The 18,411-nt window shown below is 44.7% G+C and overlaps 1 protein-coding gene across 1 annotated transcript in view; it reads right to left on the bottom strand.

The window, feature by feature from the left end:
- LOC311132918 (slit homolog 1 protein-like) overlaps positions 1–18,411 on the bottom strand; it is a gene marked incomplete at its 5' end in the record, with an annotated part of 150,045 nt that overhangs the window by 129,742 nt on the left and 1,892 nt on the right. The window contains one exon of the mRNA XM_084166303.1: positions 6,639–6,710. Coding sequence (XP_084022429.1) covers positions 6,639–6,710 — 72 coding nt within the window. The remainder of the gene's footprint in view (positions 1–6,638; positions 6,711–18,411) is intronic.

The following is an 18,411-nucleotide window of genomic DNA, read 5'->3' as shown; positions in this document are numbered from 1 at the left end:
GGGTTCTTGGATTTGAAGTCTTCTGTTTGTTTAGCACTCCACAGGTCTGGCCAGTCATTATTGATGTCTACAGACAACAACAAAACTAATTATGCATCTCCCTGTCTCTCTCTCTCTCACACACTTACACACACACACACACACACACACACACACTACTGTGATCACAATAGTCATCAGCAAGACATGGGTCCCCCTCTTTACATTAACAATCTGCATAACCAAGTGGAAATATTTTCAGCAAGTGAAGCTGAAGCATACAGGAGATTAGTGAGTGAAATACTTGGGAGAGTTTATTTAACAAAAAAACAACAAATTTAACACAAAATGTTATATAACAGTAGCATTGTAAAAAACAAACATGGATACAGACAAAATAAATAGAAGGGCAATAAAATAAATAACATCACACAGAAATTCAAAATGAGGCTTAATCTGTCAAAATCACCTTTTGTTACAGTGTGAGGCTTCACTTTTCAATAAACTGGAGATGCAATTTACTGCCTGTGTGTTCTGACCTGGTGGTGGTAGACTGGATCCTTCTCTATGCTCACACTGACTTGCCTGGCTAGCTCCCGGTTGAGAGCTGCCAGGGCTGCTGGTTTTAGGGGTGGGGTCTGCCTGGGCCTGATCTGGGCCTGATTTGTGCCTCTTTACAAAAAAGTCTGCAATATCTCCCTTCCTTTTCATGGTTACCTGTCCCTATACAAAATAAGACAGCCTGATTAGACCTCAATATTGTTTTAGGCTGAATCTTAAACTATTTGTCCCCATTCTTGTGTTTTAACTTACTTAAAAATCAACTACCAGCTTAGCTACTATGCAATTAAACTAGATCATATAGGTTAGTTAGGGCTAAGTAACTTGGCTAATGTTATAATTTAGGGCTTAGTAACTTACATTTACATTTACATTTTAGTCATTTAGCAGACGCTCTTATCCAGAGCGACTTACAGTTAGTGAATACATATTTTTTTTTTTTTTTTATACTGGCCCCCCGTGGGAATCGAACCCACAACCCTGGCGTTGCAAACGCCATGCTCTATCAACTGAGCTACATCCCTGCCGGCCATTCCCTCCCCTACCCTGGACGACGCTGGGCCAATTGTGCGCCGCCCATGAATCTCCCGGTCGCGGCCGGCTGCGACAGAGCCTGGATTCGAACCAGGATCTAGTGGCACAGTTAACACTGCGATGCAGAGCCTTAGACCACTGCGCCACTCAGGAGACTTGGCTAACGTTGGCTAACGTTATAATTTAGACCTTTACAATAATAAACAAGCTTCATAAACATTGAGATAATCAGTTTCATCAGTCTGGTATGAAATTCTTATGAACTGGGTTGATTAAACACTTACTGAAAACCAACAATGCCCCGGTTTCCCCACATTATCCCAATCTACGTAGCTAGCTTCATAACGTTAGCCGACTCGCACTAACTATTGGCGGCAACATCTCTTCTCCTCTAAATGTGCAGTCACTGGCAATTTGCCAGTAGTTTAAAATAATGATTCATTTGGAAACCACCTTAAAACTTACCTCAGAATGATGTCTTCCATCAACTGGGGTGGCACACCGCCGCTTGTGTCCTTTCTTCATCCGTTGTTTGGTCTGCTGCCGTTATCGTAGTCAAGTGGCACCGGCACCTGAGTTTTTTTTTTTTTTTTTTTCACTGGCACCTGAGGTATTAGCGATATTTTCCTCGGCATGACCCGCCCTACTCTGCCTCTGATTGGCTCATCAGTCCTCATGCCTAAAGTTAACCAATCTAATCAGTGAAAGCAGCGAGTACCAGCCAATTAGAGGCAGAGGAGGGTGGGTCATGGCTTCACTATCCCCGAGGAAGAAAATAGGCAATCTGACTCACAGATATTACTGAATGATGCGCATCAGGGGGGATTTAGAAGTGGGTATACGCAATGCTGACTGAAAAATAAGTAGGTATACGCCGTATACCAGCGTATACCCTGGACTACACCTCTGGTGGTAGGGATGTTGGGAAATGGCTGATAAGGCCACTTATTAAGTGTGTGTATATTAGGCTGGCTAGTTCCAGCACCCCTTTTGCCCAAGGCAATCGTGTGTTCCACACTCACTCACACACACACACATAGGGTAGCGGTGTGGTCTGGGTCTGGCTGTGGAATCTTGGCACCGGGGGGCATCTCAGGGATCATAGCCAGGAAAGAGTTTCTGAAGGTAGGTTAGTGAGGCAGGCCACTGTGCCTTGAGGTCTGGTGTGGTCTTGTGGTTAGAGGGGGAGGGGGAGGTGTGGAGAGGTAGGGGCAGGGGTGAGAGGCACGGGTGAAGCAGGGAGAACCAGGGGGAGGCAGGGGGAGTCAGGGTGAGGAGGGGGGAGACTAAGGTGAGATCCAGGGCTGGGTGGTTCAAAGAACAGAGGGGGAGAATGAGACCCACTGTAAAGCTGTCCTCTGGGCCATGGGGACGTCAGAGCACTGTGTAAGTGTGTGTGTGTGTCCAAAGAGCTGCAGTGCCTGGCTAGGTGTCACACACACACACACACACACACACACACACACACACACACACACACACGTGTACGCTGCCAAAGCTAACGCACTGGATGGTTTTGGAAGTGTTGCAATAACAGTGTAGGGAGAGACAAGCGTCCAGGTCTTAGAACCAACAGTAGTGTTCCTTCATTCAGAGAACCGTTCTGTGTGTGTGTGTGTGTGTGTGTGTGTGTGTGTGTGTGTGTGTGTGTGCGTGCGTGCGTGTACATGTGAGTGTACGTGTCCTGTGAGGCCTCACGGCTCCACTCAGCAGTCTGTGTTTCCTCCCAATCGAATATAAATGCAAATGGCTGTTTCTGTTCCCACTCCATAAATATAAAGAGAAAAGTGCAGCTCACCTCCACTCACTCTCTCCCTCATGAATTTAGATGGAGGTAGAATAAGAGGAGAAAGTACTTCTGAATCTAGGTAACTTTAAGCTGTGGTCAGGTCAGCTCTTTCTTTGTTTCTTTCTCTCTCCTCATCTTTACCCCTTTCTCTGCCTCTGTCCCTCCCTGTCCTCCCCTCTGACTGCCCCACCCTCTGACTGCCCCACCATCCACCCCCCCCCTACCTCTCCCTGAAATAGCCCCTGTGTGGCAGACATGGGTCAAATATATGTTTCAAATATTTGAAATACTTGAGGTGAGCTTGATTTAGCTTGGCCTTGTATGCAGAGTTTGAATGTATGGCACTCTCCTATTAGTACCATTGTGCCAGACAACGTCCTTGAAATTATTGTATTTGACACAGATTTGCTGTATTGTTAGCTTAGTAAACTCAACTCTGTCCAATGGAGTTGAGTTGCGATGAGTGTTGGTGTAGTGTACCACCAACCACATCGATTCGCTATCAGTCGATTATTGTAAAAATTCCCATTCTTTAATGCTTTCCTTGTACATATGTTTGTCCTGTGACACTGCAAGCTTTTCTTTGGGTGATGAATCCGTAGTTTTTTTAATTAAAATACATTTTACGCGACCTCTGCCAAGGGAGCTGTGAAGGAAAGTTTTACGTTTGTGCTTTTCTAATAACCAATTCGACTGTGTTCATGCAAGTGACTGATTGATCGTGCCTGGGAAGAATCCTCACTATCAGTATAAGCAATTTGGCAGTACGCCCAGAACATTGTTTTGAGAACCGAAAGGGATATCTCAGTTTCAAGGTCTCAGCTTGGAGAGAAGAAGCCTTGTGAGATATTGGTCGGTCACATGCATGAACCAAACGTTAATGATGAATTAATTATGAGTAATGAATAATGTAAATCATGCAAATATAACTTGTCTGTGTAAGCAGTATATAAGAGAACTAATGGGACTGCCCCGACAGAGCTCACTTCAGACCGGTACTTTATGCATCTAAGTTTGACTGTGACCTCTCCAGCTTGCTGACAATAAAGAGTGATTCATTTAATATTGACTTTGAGTGTCCCTGTGTTGAATTTCCACGACAGAGCCTTTACTTGTTAAGGGAGAAGGAGCAGCCCATCCTTGCAAGGCAGATTTGTTATTTTTGTCAGGGGACGCATAGAATGCCCTTTTTAATAAAAAACGACAGATTCCAAATCCAACTGACAACTCTATAACAACCAGGACAAGCACAGGTACACAGTAAGCGTTAAATAATGAATATTTATACAAGTATCGAGTGGCAGTGCACGCTTGAAGTCGTAGCTTCCTACTCCATTGAAAACGTTGTATAAAAAAATATGGATTTCAGCACCCAAAGAAAAGCTTGCGGTGTCACAGGACAAACATAGGTACAAGGACAGCATTAAATAATGGACATTTTTTAAAGTATCAACTAAGTATGACTCGATGTTGTGGCGATACTAAAATACCAGATTTCCATGGCCAAAAAATAAAACATGAATTAGACTAAACTCTATTGTCCTATAAAACCCTACTTTATGTAAAATTGTGGGTGCTATAGCTTGCAAAATAACCAAATGTGACTCTAGGTAACAACATAATGCTGTTAGTTTGTAGGAACGTTTTCCTCAAGAAATCCTCTTCATGTTTTGTTTCCTTGCCACGATACTTCAGAGTATCGCGGTACTGTTATCGAGACAACCCTGTGTGGAACCCTGTGTGGAAGACATTCATAAACGAGCTACAGTCTTGCCAAAAGGGTTCATCAGCTGTCCCCATAGGAGATCCCTTTGAAGAACCCCTTTTGGTTCCAGGTAGAACCCTTTTGTGTTCCATGTAGAACCATTTCCACAGAGTTCTACCTGGAACCAAAAAGGGTTCAAGCTGGAACCAAAAAGGTTTCTCCTATGGGGACAGCCACAGAACCCTTTTGGAACCCGTTTTTCTAAGAATGTACAGTATTGTATATATTCCTGCTCCTCCAAGTGAACCTCCATTTCCTTTCCAGACAGGAAGTCCTCAGGAGAGATTATCACGGCGGCAGGCCCAATCAGCATGCTTCGCTTTCTCAGACTGTCTGTCTGTGTTTCTTGTTTTTCTTTTCTGACTTGTTTCTGTATGTGAGTGCTTGTGTATGTGTGTGTTTTCTCAATCCCCCAGCAGACACTGTCTTTCACTGTAAGGTTAAACCGGTCTTCCTGTAAGGACCCTCCCCTGGGGTCACACACACACCATCTATGGGGTCGCTGGGGGTTTATAAGGATCAAAGGTCAGGCCACTGTTAGTCCGCTGAGTCAGAGAGGGCAGATATACGAGGGTTTCACCGCCCCATGACCGCAACAGACAGACATATGTGTGCGTGTGTGTGTGTGTGTGTGTGTGTGTGTATGTGTGTGGGTTGGTACTTCTATCCTTGTGGGGACCTAAAATCCCCAAATGTCCCCAGTAAAACAAGGAAAATTCTCCCTCGTGGGGACATTTCCCACATCCCCATGAGGACAAAGGCTATTTTAAGCTTAGAGGTTAGGGTTAGGGTTAGGGTTGCAATTAGGGTTAGGGTTAGAATTAGGGTTAGGGTAAGGGGTTAGTAGTTAGGTTTAGGGTTAGGAGTTAGGGTTTGGGTTAGAGTTACGGGTTAAGGTTAGGGTTATGGTAAGGGTAGGAGTTAGGGTTGGGTTTAGGGTTAGGTGTTAAGGAAAATAGGATTTGAAAATAAATACATTTTAGGTCCCCACAAGGATAGAAGAACATAACGTGTGTGTGTGTGTGTGTGTATTCTATAGGAATCAGAAGGTTTACAGTCATGCAGGGAAAAGCTGTAGTCTGACTTTTAGTGCCCCTGTAAGGAACTGTTTCCTTCTACCTCGCTGGTGACAAGCTGGCGACATGGAGGCATTTAACCTCTATACGGGGATGGCGGGGAGAGGAAGGAGGGAGGGTGGGAGGAGGGTGGAGGGAGGGGAGGTGGAGGAAGGAGGGAGGGAGGTAAGAAGAGGAAAGGAGGGAAAGAGGGCGAGGGAGGGTGGAAATGGAAAGAGGGGTTTGGTTAGTAGACAGGGGGAGTGAGGCAGGTTGGGAGGAACAGAGTGAGCGAGTGGAGAAGGGTGAAGATACATGTAAGTGGGAGAGGGGGATATGGAAGGGCTAATGACGTGTCTCTAAAATAGTAGAGGCAGTGGGGGCTTCAGCATCTCAAGTTCTACAGTCAGTCTCCAGTTACATTTTAAACATATTTCAGTCTAAAGCACTTCCCCTTACAGTGGAGCTGTTTTTAACAGCTACACACACTTTTAACACCTACACCAGGAATCACAAGTGCTGTTTAACTACTGAGTGATTCAGCGGCTGCACTTGTACATGTTAACAGGGTTTAGGACCTATTATAGCCCTGAGTTAGAGGGCTAAAGACTGTGTGGGAGTGGACAGTAATGTGTGTGCGTGTGCGTATTTGGTCATTGATGGTATAAGGGCCACTCTGACACTAGAGAGAGTGTATAAGTGAGTTTATAAGAGATATAATGGACTGTAGAGTTAGTTAGTGTGAGACATTCATCATATCTAAAACCACTACAATATCATCATCACCACTAACAGTGACAGAAATAATCAAGTGTCTATAAAAATAGAATAGATGGACATTGTCAAGACACTTCAGAATCATTAACAGTATTACATTTATATAATATGCATGGGAAATTGTGTGTGCAGGTGTGTGCATGCACACTGAATAAAGAACATAGTGTAGATTACTTACAGCACACGGAGGTACTTGAGTCCAGAGAAGTCACTCTTGGTGATGCGTGTGAGGTTATTCCCATTCAGCTCCCTGCAAAGACACACACATATATTAATTATGTATCCGGTCTCTCCCTCTGGGCCTGTTCAGCCCGGTGACTCACTAACACAGTAATCAGTGGCACAGAAACAACTCTAGCTATTGATACCTGAGTCACGAGCCAACCCACACACACACATGCATAAGCACACATAGGCATGGACACAAACACAATCACGCATTTTTATTTTGTTTAACCTTTATTTTCACAGGAAGTCCCATTGAGACCAAGGCTTCTTTCGCAAGGGAGCCCTGCATATACACAATTTACACAATTTGCAAATACAACATAATAAAAACATACAAGATTTGCAAGCCAATCAAGTAAAACAATCCTATTCCTCAGCAAATACTGTAGGTCCTTAAAGATGCACTCTGGTAGCTTAAACACAACAAATGTGTAACATATTGCACGAATTGGATTTGTAGCATGTCACACAAATTGCTAAATTCATAACATATCACACAAAATGGATGACATTGTACACAATTGGATGACGTAGTACAAATAAAAACAGGACCACTTTTGGCTCGTGAGCGCAACTTTCAAAACTACTGGCTGAAATTATACAAAAGATTGAGAGTGCATCTTTAATCAACAACTTGAACTGCCCCCCGAGAGACATCTTAACATCAAGTTGCATGGATTTCTGTAGATCATTCCATACATGGGATGCAAAGAAATTAAAAGCAGTTATACATTTAATCTTCCTTTACAAACGGCACAATTTTCCCCAGGCAGTGCCAACATAGATGCAAATGGGTGTTGAGAATACCAGGCTTTAAAGACTGACACTGGTGTTTCTATAATCTTGTTCACACACTGCTCTTGCATTTACAATGTACATTTTACATGTTTCCTTTTGTAGCTTGAGGGGAAGAAGGAGAGAGAGAGAGAGAGAGAGAGAGAGAGAGAGAGAGAGAGAGAGAGAGAGAGAGAGAGAGAGAGAGAGAGAGAGAGAGAGAGAGGTGGGGGGGGGGAAGAGAGATGCCCTTTATGGAGCATATTGGAGTGGTGTAGAGACAGGGGTGTAACAGCTTCCCCCTGATGCTTGGACAGCAGAGTTCCTGCCCATCTTTCTAAAACATCTGAAACCCTACCTCTTCAAAGAGTATCTTAAATAAGACATCTCAGTCTCCCCCCCCCCCAAAAAAAAATAATAATAGCACTTGATTTTCTCCTACTAGCTGATTACTTTGCTGAGGAGAAATGTACTTTATACGACTGTGATATGTGGTTGTCTCACCTAGCTATCTTAAGATGAAAGCACTAACTGTAAGTTGCTCTGGATAAGAGCGTCTGCTAAATGACAAAAGTGTCAATGTAAAATGTAAGAGAGCGCCAATAATTCTAATTCTATCAGAGCACCTCACTCAAATATCACCAGCTCATTTAAAATGGTATCCACGTCTCTCGTTCTCCACTCTCTCCACCCCCCTATCTCTGGGTCCACCATCAAAGACAGAGAGGATTAGCAGTAGCCGCTAGCTGGTCCAGGGGATTTGGGACGGGACATGGGGCCAGCCGGGCCAGGAAGCTAAGTACTGTGGATATGATGAAACCAGCCTTCCTGCTGTGGGCTGGCCATCACTCGGGATAGAGGAAAGGAGGGATGGAGGGAGGGAGATAGAGAGATGGAGGGAGGTGAAGAGGGGGATAGGAGGAGGTAGAGACAGAGTTAAAGATGGAGGGAGGTGGAGAGGGGTATAAAGGAGGGGGGGGGGGGGGGGGGGATAGAAAGGTAGGGAGTGACTGGTACCAGATAGGGCTGTAGATATAAAGAGTTAAGCAATCCGTCTTCCATGTTGCCGATAAATGTTCCATGACAACAACATTATAATCTGTATTCTGGAATGGGACTGTCTTAGAACTCTTAGTGGCAACCTATAGCAACCCATTAAGACGCTAAATGTCAAACCCAGTTTGCTGCGTGCAAGCGTGTATTTGTGTGTGTGTGTTTGGCAGCATGAGAGACCGGGTGGAGAGAAACAGATCGTCGCAGCAGTAGATAGAATCCTCCCACTGAGAAGACCTGCAGAGCACACGCACAGGCACACACCGTTTTCGTGAGTCAGTATGGCTAGTATATGTCTTCTTACTCAGGATTAAAACGGAACAGCGCATGGTCCACCCCTCCCCCACGCCTAAAACCAAAAAGCCTCACTTCACTGCTATGCCGAAAGCAGTGCAGTCTCCCTCTCTCCCTCTCGTCTAATGACCACTCGAGGGACTATAGCACAGTGCAGCGGGGCGGGAGAGAGAGAGTGGTCATTACAGACAGATGGTGTGTGTGTGTGTGTGTGTGTGTGTGTGTGTGTGTGTGTGTGTGTGTGTGTGTGTGTGTGTGTGTACACAGGTGCATCGACCGACCGGCCACGGGAAATAAATAATAGAGTGAGCTTCATTAGCCCGGGGTCTGATACACACACATGTGCTGCTCATTACAGGTATACACACACACTCTTGGGTTCCCAACGTCTCATCTACAGGGTGGCCTTCACTGATGGCCCCCAAGGAATTGTGGGACGAAGCGAAAGAAGAGAGGAGAGAAAGAGAGAGAGAGAGAGAGAGAGAGAGAGAGAGAGAGAGAGAGAGAGAGAGAGAGAGAGAGAGAGAGAGAGAGAGAGAGAGAGAGAGAGAGAGAGAGAGAGAGAGATAGGTTGGGGACTGTAGGGGAAGTGGGCTGGTCATATAAACAAGCAGAACCTCTCCATTCTTCTCTCCTTATGTTGTCAATTACTACAGGTTTGTATATGTCCCCCGGTCATACATACAATGCAGTACATGAGAGATGATTGGCTCATAATTGTTAGAGGCCTGAACTGCTTCTCTGGAGCCCAAGCACTTTGGGAAGGATGGATGAGCTGGGTCAGCACAGACCTCCAGCAGTGGTAAGGTTAGACCTCCAGGGGCCTGACCCTACCTGAGGAAGCTTCATGACCCAGGGGAGAGCCCCCTCTCTGGGGTAACGACCCAAACCCAGTTCCCTGTCTGAGAGGGGTCTGGGTAGCTCAGGTCAACATGGACCAGCTGTTTTTCGCATCAGACGTGGGGAGACTCCTCAGCAAGGGGCAGGAAACACACACCTCTCGCCACTTGAACTGAACCGCGGAGACACACACAAACCATTTGGTGATGCATGGAGACACACACCTCTAACCCTCTTTCCAGAAGCATGGGGACACAAACACGTATTTCCCTCGTCTCGCAGAAGCGTGGAGAGTGAAATTGACAGTGAAATTCTGAACGCTACATGCTTGGATGAAGGTCGCTGTTGAGTTGAACCCTCAGTTGAGCTGAGATGAAGAGAAAAGGTCATATGGAGTACATATGGACTCTGAACACAGCTACAGTTCACTACAGTCACCGCACCACTGACAATGGGAGTGAGGGTTGCATTTAGTTCCATTCAAGCTTGGCTCCTAGTGCCAATATACTTCCTGGAGAATCTTGTAGATTTATGACATCACTGACTAATCCTTCTTCATCTCATCCTTGCCCAGTGGCCACCTGTAAAGACTTCCTGGTTCAGTATACCTTTGGGGGAGCCCATTACATACACACCACCGGTCTCACACACACATACAGCTCGCACACACACAGCAATGGTCTACGACTCTATAACTCAGAGGCAGCAGAGGAGAAGAAACAGCGCTGAAAAACTCATTATGTTTATTCATGCCATCTGTTGAGTTCCCTGGGCTAGGCTGAGCTGAGAGAGAAGGAAGGCAGGCAGGCTGCATTGGGAAAGACCTGGTTTGAATTGAGCAATATTATTATTACGTGAAATGGAATCCAGAGTGGGAGGGAGAAAAAGCAAACACTCACCCGATGTTCACACAAAACGCATGCTCACGTGCACATGAAAACACACGTGTTCATATGTACATATACGGTGCATATAACATTTTAATAGCTAAACACATGTGCACATAAATACACATATTATGCTAACACACACACGTTGCGTATAAATATACACACACACACTCCTATTTGTTTGGTAGAGAGCCAGAGAAGCAGTGTTTGTAGCTGCAGAGTCATTTGTTGTGGACAGCTTTGGGCTGGCAGGGCAGAGGACACACACTGATGGAGGGAGAGCTCAGAGCTCCTCACTGTGGGGACAAGCTGGTCATTTCAGCAACAAGACCAGACTGTTTTGCTCAGTGAATACTGATCCTCATTACAAACAAATTAACCACTAGCTGAGCACAGACCCCCAACCACTTCAACCCTAAAACCAGTATCATGTCACGTCTGTCCGTCTGTCAAAACACAAAAAACTACAGTTCCATGGGTCAATTATGCTTTTAACTCTGTTGATGAAATGTCCCTGTAAAATTCCACCAGGCCTTGCCAGGTACAGCATTACAGGCAGGTAGCTAGATGTCTAGATGAGTGTGTGGCACACTGCCAGCATGACCAGATTCCACAGCATATGGAGGTGACAGCCATGAGAGTCACAGGCCAGAAGAGAGGGAGCAGGAGAGAAAGAGAGGGATGTAGAAGACAGTGAGACATAGGGATACAGATAGAGAGAGGTGAGAGAAAGAGAGAAGGCTGCCCCATAGAGAGAGCAGCAATATGCAGAGAGAGAGAGAGAGAGAGAGAGAGAGAGAGAGAGAGAGAGAGAGAGAGAGAGAGAGAGAGAGAGAGAGAGAGAGAGAGAACCAGACCACAGACCAAAATAACAGAGAAACAAGGCTGGAATGCTTCAATCTACAGGCAGAGGTCATGTTTCTCCCTCTATCTCTCCCCCTTTCCCTTAAATCCTGCTTTCATTCTCTCTCGCTCTCTCTCAGCGAGGGACGAGGTGAAGGTGTGTGTGTGTGTGTGTGTGTGTGTGTGTGTGTGTGTGTGTGTGTGTGTGTGGAGGTTAAGGTCTGAGTGTTTTCAACCCCCATAAGATTATTTACAGTTCTTAGTCTGTCTGGTCAGACCTCAGGTTACTCAGTACTGATAAGGAGAAGTAAAAGTAAATATTCCCCCACAAACACTCCCACAGACCCTGCATACAGTGTGAAACACACACACACACTGAATCCTGAATGTAATTTGCAAACCTCCCATTGACTTCAATCTCTTGTATAAGCAAAGGTCAAAGCCCATATCAAGTTGACTACATCAGCAAAATATATCAGCTTAGCCCAAGCATCTGTCCTGAGAACCATCCTCCTTTGGACTTCACAGACACAAACACACACAAACCTTCTCACCACAACAACCTCGACAACAGAATCCCACCACGATAAAGATAAAGGGAGAAGGAGAGAGAGGGAGAAGGAGAGAGAGGGAGAAGGAGAGAGAGGTTGAAGGAGAGAGAGGTTGAAGGGAAAGGAGGAGATGAGCAGAGAAAAGTGTCTAATAGACAGTTAGTAATAAAATATAGATAACATCTGCTAGTGTGTGTCTGTGTTAGAGACTAGCAGACTGAGAAGAGATCACACACACACACACAGATTTTGGGGATTAGACGAGAACCACAGTTTGAGTGTCTTTCATGGTTTACTGCTGCATGGCAGGACACACACACACACACACACACGCACTCACAAAGTCACACACACATATGGTGACAGGAGCTTAGGTTTTACTCATGATTCATATGGCTGAGTTATTTGGAGCAGGATACTAACAACACCAGAGTTGTGACTTTGATTTCCACATGCTGAAAATGTGGTACTGTGTTAGTCCCTCTGTTTGGATAAAACACAATCTACATATTTACTTAATCTATGAAGATCTTTTGAACACACAGCTCTGGTCCTGTATGACAGATGTCGACCAATGCATTAGGCTTTGATGGGCACTGACTGATCTGTGTGTGTGTGAGTGTGTGAGTGTGTGTGTGTGTGTGTGTGTGTGTGTGTGTGTGTGTGTGTGTGTGTGTGTGTGTGTGTGTGTGTGTGTGTGTGTGTGTGTGTGTGTGTGTGTGTGTGTGTGTGTGTGTGTGTGTGTGTGTGTGTGTGTGTGTGTGTCTGTGTGTCTGTGTGTGTGTGTGTGTGTGTGTGCGTGTGTGCGTGTGTGCGTGTGTGCGTTTGCATGCGTGCCTGCGCACAAAGGATTCTCTCCTGCAGAGAAGACGCTCCACATGGGCTGCATACTCTCCATAGAGATGGGATCATTTACTGAACCATTGCACTGATGAACAACCTTTCAAACTTGACATATCTGCACTTCAAGTTAAGAAGAGAAAAGACAAGGTTTCTCAATTTCTCAGCACAGGAATTAAGCAGGGGAACAAAATACATTTTGTTCCAGCCCTGTAATTTCAGCACAAACATTCTCTGAATGGGCCTCATTCCAACATTAAGCATTCCTCTAGAAAGATTAGGACAGAAATTGTGTCGTAAAAAATACAAACCTGATTGAACATCACACAGTCCGCCGCAGGAGAAGACCTGCTTTTGTCCTCATAAACCTCATTTATTCATTCGTTAGCTTTTTTGGCCATGGGGCTGGGAGGGTGGATGTATGTCTCTCTCTCTCTCTCCTTTGTCAGGAGGTGGTAATCCCTTCATCGCTGATTAACACCTCTGTCCCTGCCAACCTCTCCCAACCCTCATCTAGCCTTCATTCTCTCCTCTCTCCTCTCTGTCATCGCTCTCTCTCTTTCTGTCTTTCACTCTCTCTCTTTCTCTTTCTCACCCGCAATCCCCATCCCTCCCTCCCTCCCCATTTCCCCGGAACCCTCTCTTTATACCCTTCCTCTTTCTCTCTCTCTTGTCAGGAGTAAATTATGGATCAGATGAGCAGAGAACTGTCACTTATACCGGCTGTAGGGTGGTGCCAAAAACACTGCAGGCATCCCCTGGCACACACAAACATGCATGAATGTGCACACACACACTGGCACAACCCTGGCAAAAACCTGGCCATCAAAGCCTCCAAGCTCCCCCATATGAATCTATCTATTCTATTATTTATTAACTCACACAAGCACATACTCATATACACACATACATGTACACACATACGCATACACCATCACAGACAGACAGACTGTACACAACGAGTGCATTTGGAGCCCAGGCTTGTCTGGCGTGAGTCTAATACTATATTATATACGGTATAGTAAATACACTGAGGGAAAAAAGTATTTGATCCCCTGCTGATTTTGTACGTTTGCCCACTGACAAAGAAATGATCAGTCTATAATTTTAATGGTAGGTTTATTTGAACAGTGAGAGACAGAATAACAACAACAAAATTCAGAAAAATGCATGTCAAAAATGTTATAAATTGATTTGCATTTTAATGAGGGAAATAAGTATTTGACCCCTCTGCAAAACATGACTTAGTACTTGGTGGCAAAACCCTTGTTGGCAATCACAGAGGTCAGACATTTCTTGTAGTTGGCCACCGGGTTTGCACACATCTCAGGAGGGATTTTGTCCCACTCCTCTTTGCAGATCTTCTCCAAGTCATTAAGGTTTCGAGCCTGACGTTTGGCAACTCGAACCTTCAGCTCCCTCCACAGATTTTCTATGGGATTAAGGTCTGGAGACTGGCTAGGCCACTCCAGGACCTTAATGTGCTTCTTCTTGAGCCACTCCTTTGTTGCCTTGGCCGTGTGTTTTGGGTCATTGTCATGCTGGAATACCCATCCATGACCCATTTTCAATGCCCTGGCTGAGGGAAGGAGGTTCTCACCCAAGATTTGACGGTACATGGCCCCGTCCATCGTCCCTTTGATGCGGTGAAGTTGTCCTGTCCCCTTAGCAGAAAAACACCCCCAAAGCATAATGTTTCCACCTCCATGTTTGACGGTGGGGATGGTGTTCTTGGGGTCATAGGCAGCATTCCTCCTCCTCCAAACACGGCGAGTTGAGTTGATCCCAAAGAGCTCGATTTTGGTCTCATCTGACCACAACACTTTCACCCAGTTCTCCTCTGAATCATTCAGATGTTCATTGGCAAACTTCAGACGGGCATGTATATGTGCTTTCTTGAGCAGGGGGACCTTGCGGGCGCTGCAGGATTTCAGTCCTTCACGGCGTAGTGTGTTACCAATTGTTTTCTTGGTGACTATGGTCCCAGCTGCCTTGAGATCATTGACAAGATCCTCCCGTGTAGTTCTGGGCTGATTCCTCACCGTTCTCATGATCATTGCAACTCCACGAGGTGAGATCTTGCATGGAGCCCCAGGCCGAGGGAGATTGACAGTTCTTTTGTGTTTCTTCCATTTGCGAATAATCGCACCAACTGTTGTCACCTTCTCACCAAGCTGCTTGGCGATGGTCTTGTAGCCCATTCCAGCCTTGTGTAGGTCTACAATCTTGTCCCTGACATCCTTGGAGAGCTCTTTGGTCTTGGCCATGGTGGAGAGTTTGGAATCTGATTGATTGATTGCTTCTGTGGACAGGTGTCTTTTATACAGGTAACAAACTGAGATTAGGAGCACTCCCTTTAAGAGTGTGCTCCTAATCTCAGCTCGTTACCTGTATAAAAGACACCTGGGAGCCAGAAATCTTTCTGATTGAGAGTGGGTCAAATACTTATTTCCCTCATTAAAATGCAAATCAATTTATAACATGTGTTTTTCTGGATTTTTTTGTTGTTATTCTGTCTCTCACTGTTCAAATAAACCTACCATTAAAATTATAGACTGATCATTTCTTTGTTAGTGGGCAAACGTACAAAATCAGCAGGGGATCAAATACTTTTTCCCCTCACTGTACTATACATATATATACAGTTGAAGTCTGAAGTTTACATACACCTTAGCCAAATATTTTTTTTCTCACAATTCCTGACATTTAATCGTAGTAAAAATTCCCTGTCTTAGGTCAGTTAGGATCACCACTTTATTTTAAGAATGTGAAATGTCAGAATAATAATGGAGAGAATTATTTATTTCAGCTTTTATTTATTTCATCACATTCCCAGTGGGTCAGAAGTTTACATACACTCAATTAGTATTTGGTAGCATTGCCTTTAAATTGTTTAATTTGGGTCAAACGTTTCGGGTAGCCTTCCACAAGCTTCCCACAATAAGTTGGGTGAATTTTGGCCCATTCCTCCTGACAGAGCTGGTGTAACTGAGTCAGGTTTGTAGGCCTCCTTGCTCGCACACGCTTTTTCAGTTCTGCCCACAAATGTTCTATAGGATGTCAGGGCTTTGTGTTGGCCACTCCAATACCTTGACTTTGTTGTTCTTAAGCCATTTTGCCACAACTATGGAAGTATGCTTGGCGTCATTGTCCATTTGGAAGACCCATTTGCGACCAAGCTTTAACTTCCTGACTGATGTCTTGAGATGTTGCTTCAATATATCCACATAATTTTCCTTCCTCACGATGCCATCTATTTTTTGAAGTGCACCAGTCATGGTGTTCTTCGGCTTGCAAGCATACCCCTTTTTCCTCAAAACATAACGATGGTCATTATGGCCAAACAGTTCTATTTTTGTTTCATCAGACCAGAGGACATTTCTCCAAAAAGTAAGATCTTTGTCCCGATGTGCCGTTGCAAACCGTAGTCTGGCTTTTTCTATGGCGGTTTTGGAGCAGTGGCTTCTTCTTTGCTGAGCGGACTTTCAGGTTATGTCGATATAGGACTTGTTTTACTGTGGATATAGATACTTTTGTACCCGTTTCCTCCAGCATCTTCACAAGGTCCTTTACTGTTGTTCTGGGATTGATTTGCAGTCTCCGCACCAAAGTACGTTCATCTCTATTAGACAGAACGCGTCTCCTTCCTGAGCGGTATGACGGCTGCGTGGTCCCATGGTGTTTATACTTGCGTACTATTGTTTGTACAGATGAACGTGGTACCTTCAGGCGTTTGGAAATTGCTCCCTAGGATGAACCAGACTTGTGGAGGTCTACAATTTTTTTTCTGAGGTCTTGGCTGATTTCTTTTGATTTTCCCATGATGTCAAGCAAAGAGGCACTGAGTTTGAAGGTAGGCCTTGAAATACATCCACAGGTACACCTCCAATTGACTCAAATGATGTCAATTAGCCTATCAGAAGCTTTTAAAGCCATGACATCATTTTCTGGAATTTTCCAAGCTGTTTAAAGGCACAGTCAACTTAGTGTATGTAAACTTCTGACCCACTGGAATTGTGTTACGGTGAATTATAAGTGAAATAATCTGTCTGTAAACAATTGTTGGAAAAATTACTTGTGTCATGCACAAAGTAGATGTCCTAACCGACTTGTGGTTGAAAAACACGTTTTAATGACTGCAACCTAAGTGTATGTAAACTTCCGACTTCAACTGTATATATATACTATACCATACCGTATCTCAGAGCAGGGCATTCTCTGGCATAAAGATACTCTTCTGACACACTTAGTTTTTATTGATTTTATTTTTTATTTAACCTTTATTTAACTTGGCAAGTCAGTTAAGAACAAATTCTTATTTACAATGACGGCCGACCAAAAGGCCTCTTGCGGGGACGGGGGATTAAAAATAAAAATATAGGACAAAACACACATCACGACAAGAGAGACACCACAACACTGCGATGAGTCGAACCCTGAGGTGGCTGTTTTGGCTGGAGAGCTGTATTCTGCTGTAGAGAGGCTGAACGAGGCCAGCCCAGTCATTCCAATCCCATCATCAGCTCATTGCCACTCCACACAGATAGTCTACAGTGGTATCAGAGCTGTCCAGCAGCCAGGGCTGGATCAATAGATCCATTAGAGAGATAACACAGATAAGAGAGACAGATAAGAAAGTAAGGTAATAGAGAAATAGATGCGAGCTATGTGTGCATATACTGTATATGTGTGTTTGTCAAACTAAATATGTCATGTTTAAATACCTGTTGAATTGCATCAGACCTATATAAACCAATCCACGGCATGGCATAGTTTAAGTATGAGTGATGCAGAGAGTTTTGTTTGTGAGTTGGACTAAGAATGGACGGCAGGCTGAAGACATCCTAGCCATGGCAGGAGAAAGTGTGTAGCGTGGTGTAATTTTAACACCTGGAGCTGAGCTGAGATACAGTCTGTGGAGGTCAGAGGTCAGGGCTGATCCAAATCCACATTGACAAGTGTAAATGGGAATCTACAGTCAGTGTCAACACCTCCCCCAAATCACACACACACATACTCACTGTCCACCGGCCAAAACACACAGTTCACACACACACTTTCACCCCAAATCGCCCCAGCTGTCCAGGATTGGCCATTGGATTGGCCAATAAAGCTTATCCAGACAGGCTGTGTCCCTCTATCCTCCTTCACACCTTCCCCCCTTCCTTCCCCTCTCTTATTCCCCTCTTGTCAAATCAAGGTAAAGGCCTGTACTCTGCCCCAGTAGCTGTCTACCCCAGTATCCCTCACCAATACTACACCAATATCAGCCTTAGCTGTGTTTTCACACACACAGACCCAGCAGACCAGCGGGTAGGGGGGTTGACTTGTACAATCACCTTGATGAATCACCCTATATAGCAGTTCTGGATTATGGAGAGTTTCTATTGTTAACTAACCAATTCATGGTGACCAAGAACCTTCTACATGACCTACACCTACACACACACACACACACACATACACATACATACACACACACACACACACACACACATACACATACATACACATACATACACACACACACACACACACACACACACATACACATACATACACACACACACACACACACACACATACACATACATACATACACACACACACACACACACACACACACACACACACACAC

The sequence above is a fragment of the Coregonus lavaretus genome (assembly GCF_964263955.1).
Source record: "Coregonus lavaretus genome assembly, chromosome: 1".
Classification (NCBI taxonomy): Eukaryota; Metazoa; Chordata; class Actinopteri; order Salmoniformes; family Salmonidae; genus Coregonus; species Coregonus lavaretus.
The sequence above is the reverse complement of the archived record's forward strand: the minus strand, read 5'-3'. Positions and strand labels throughout refer to the sequence as shown.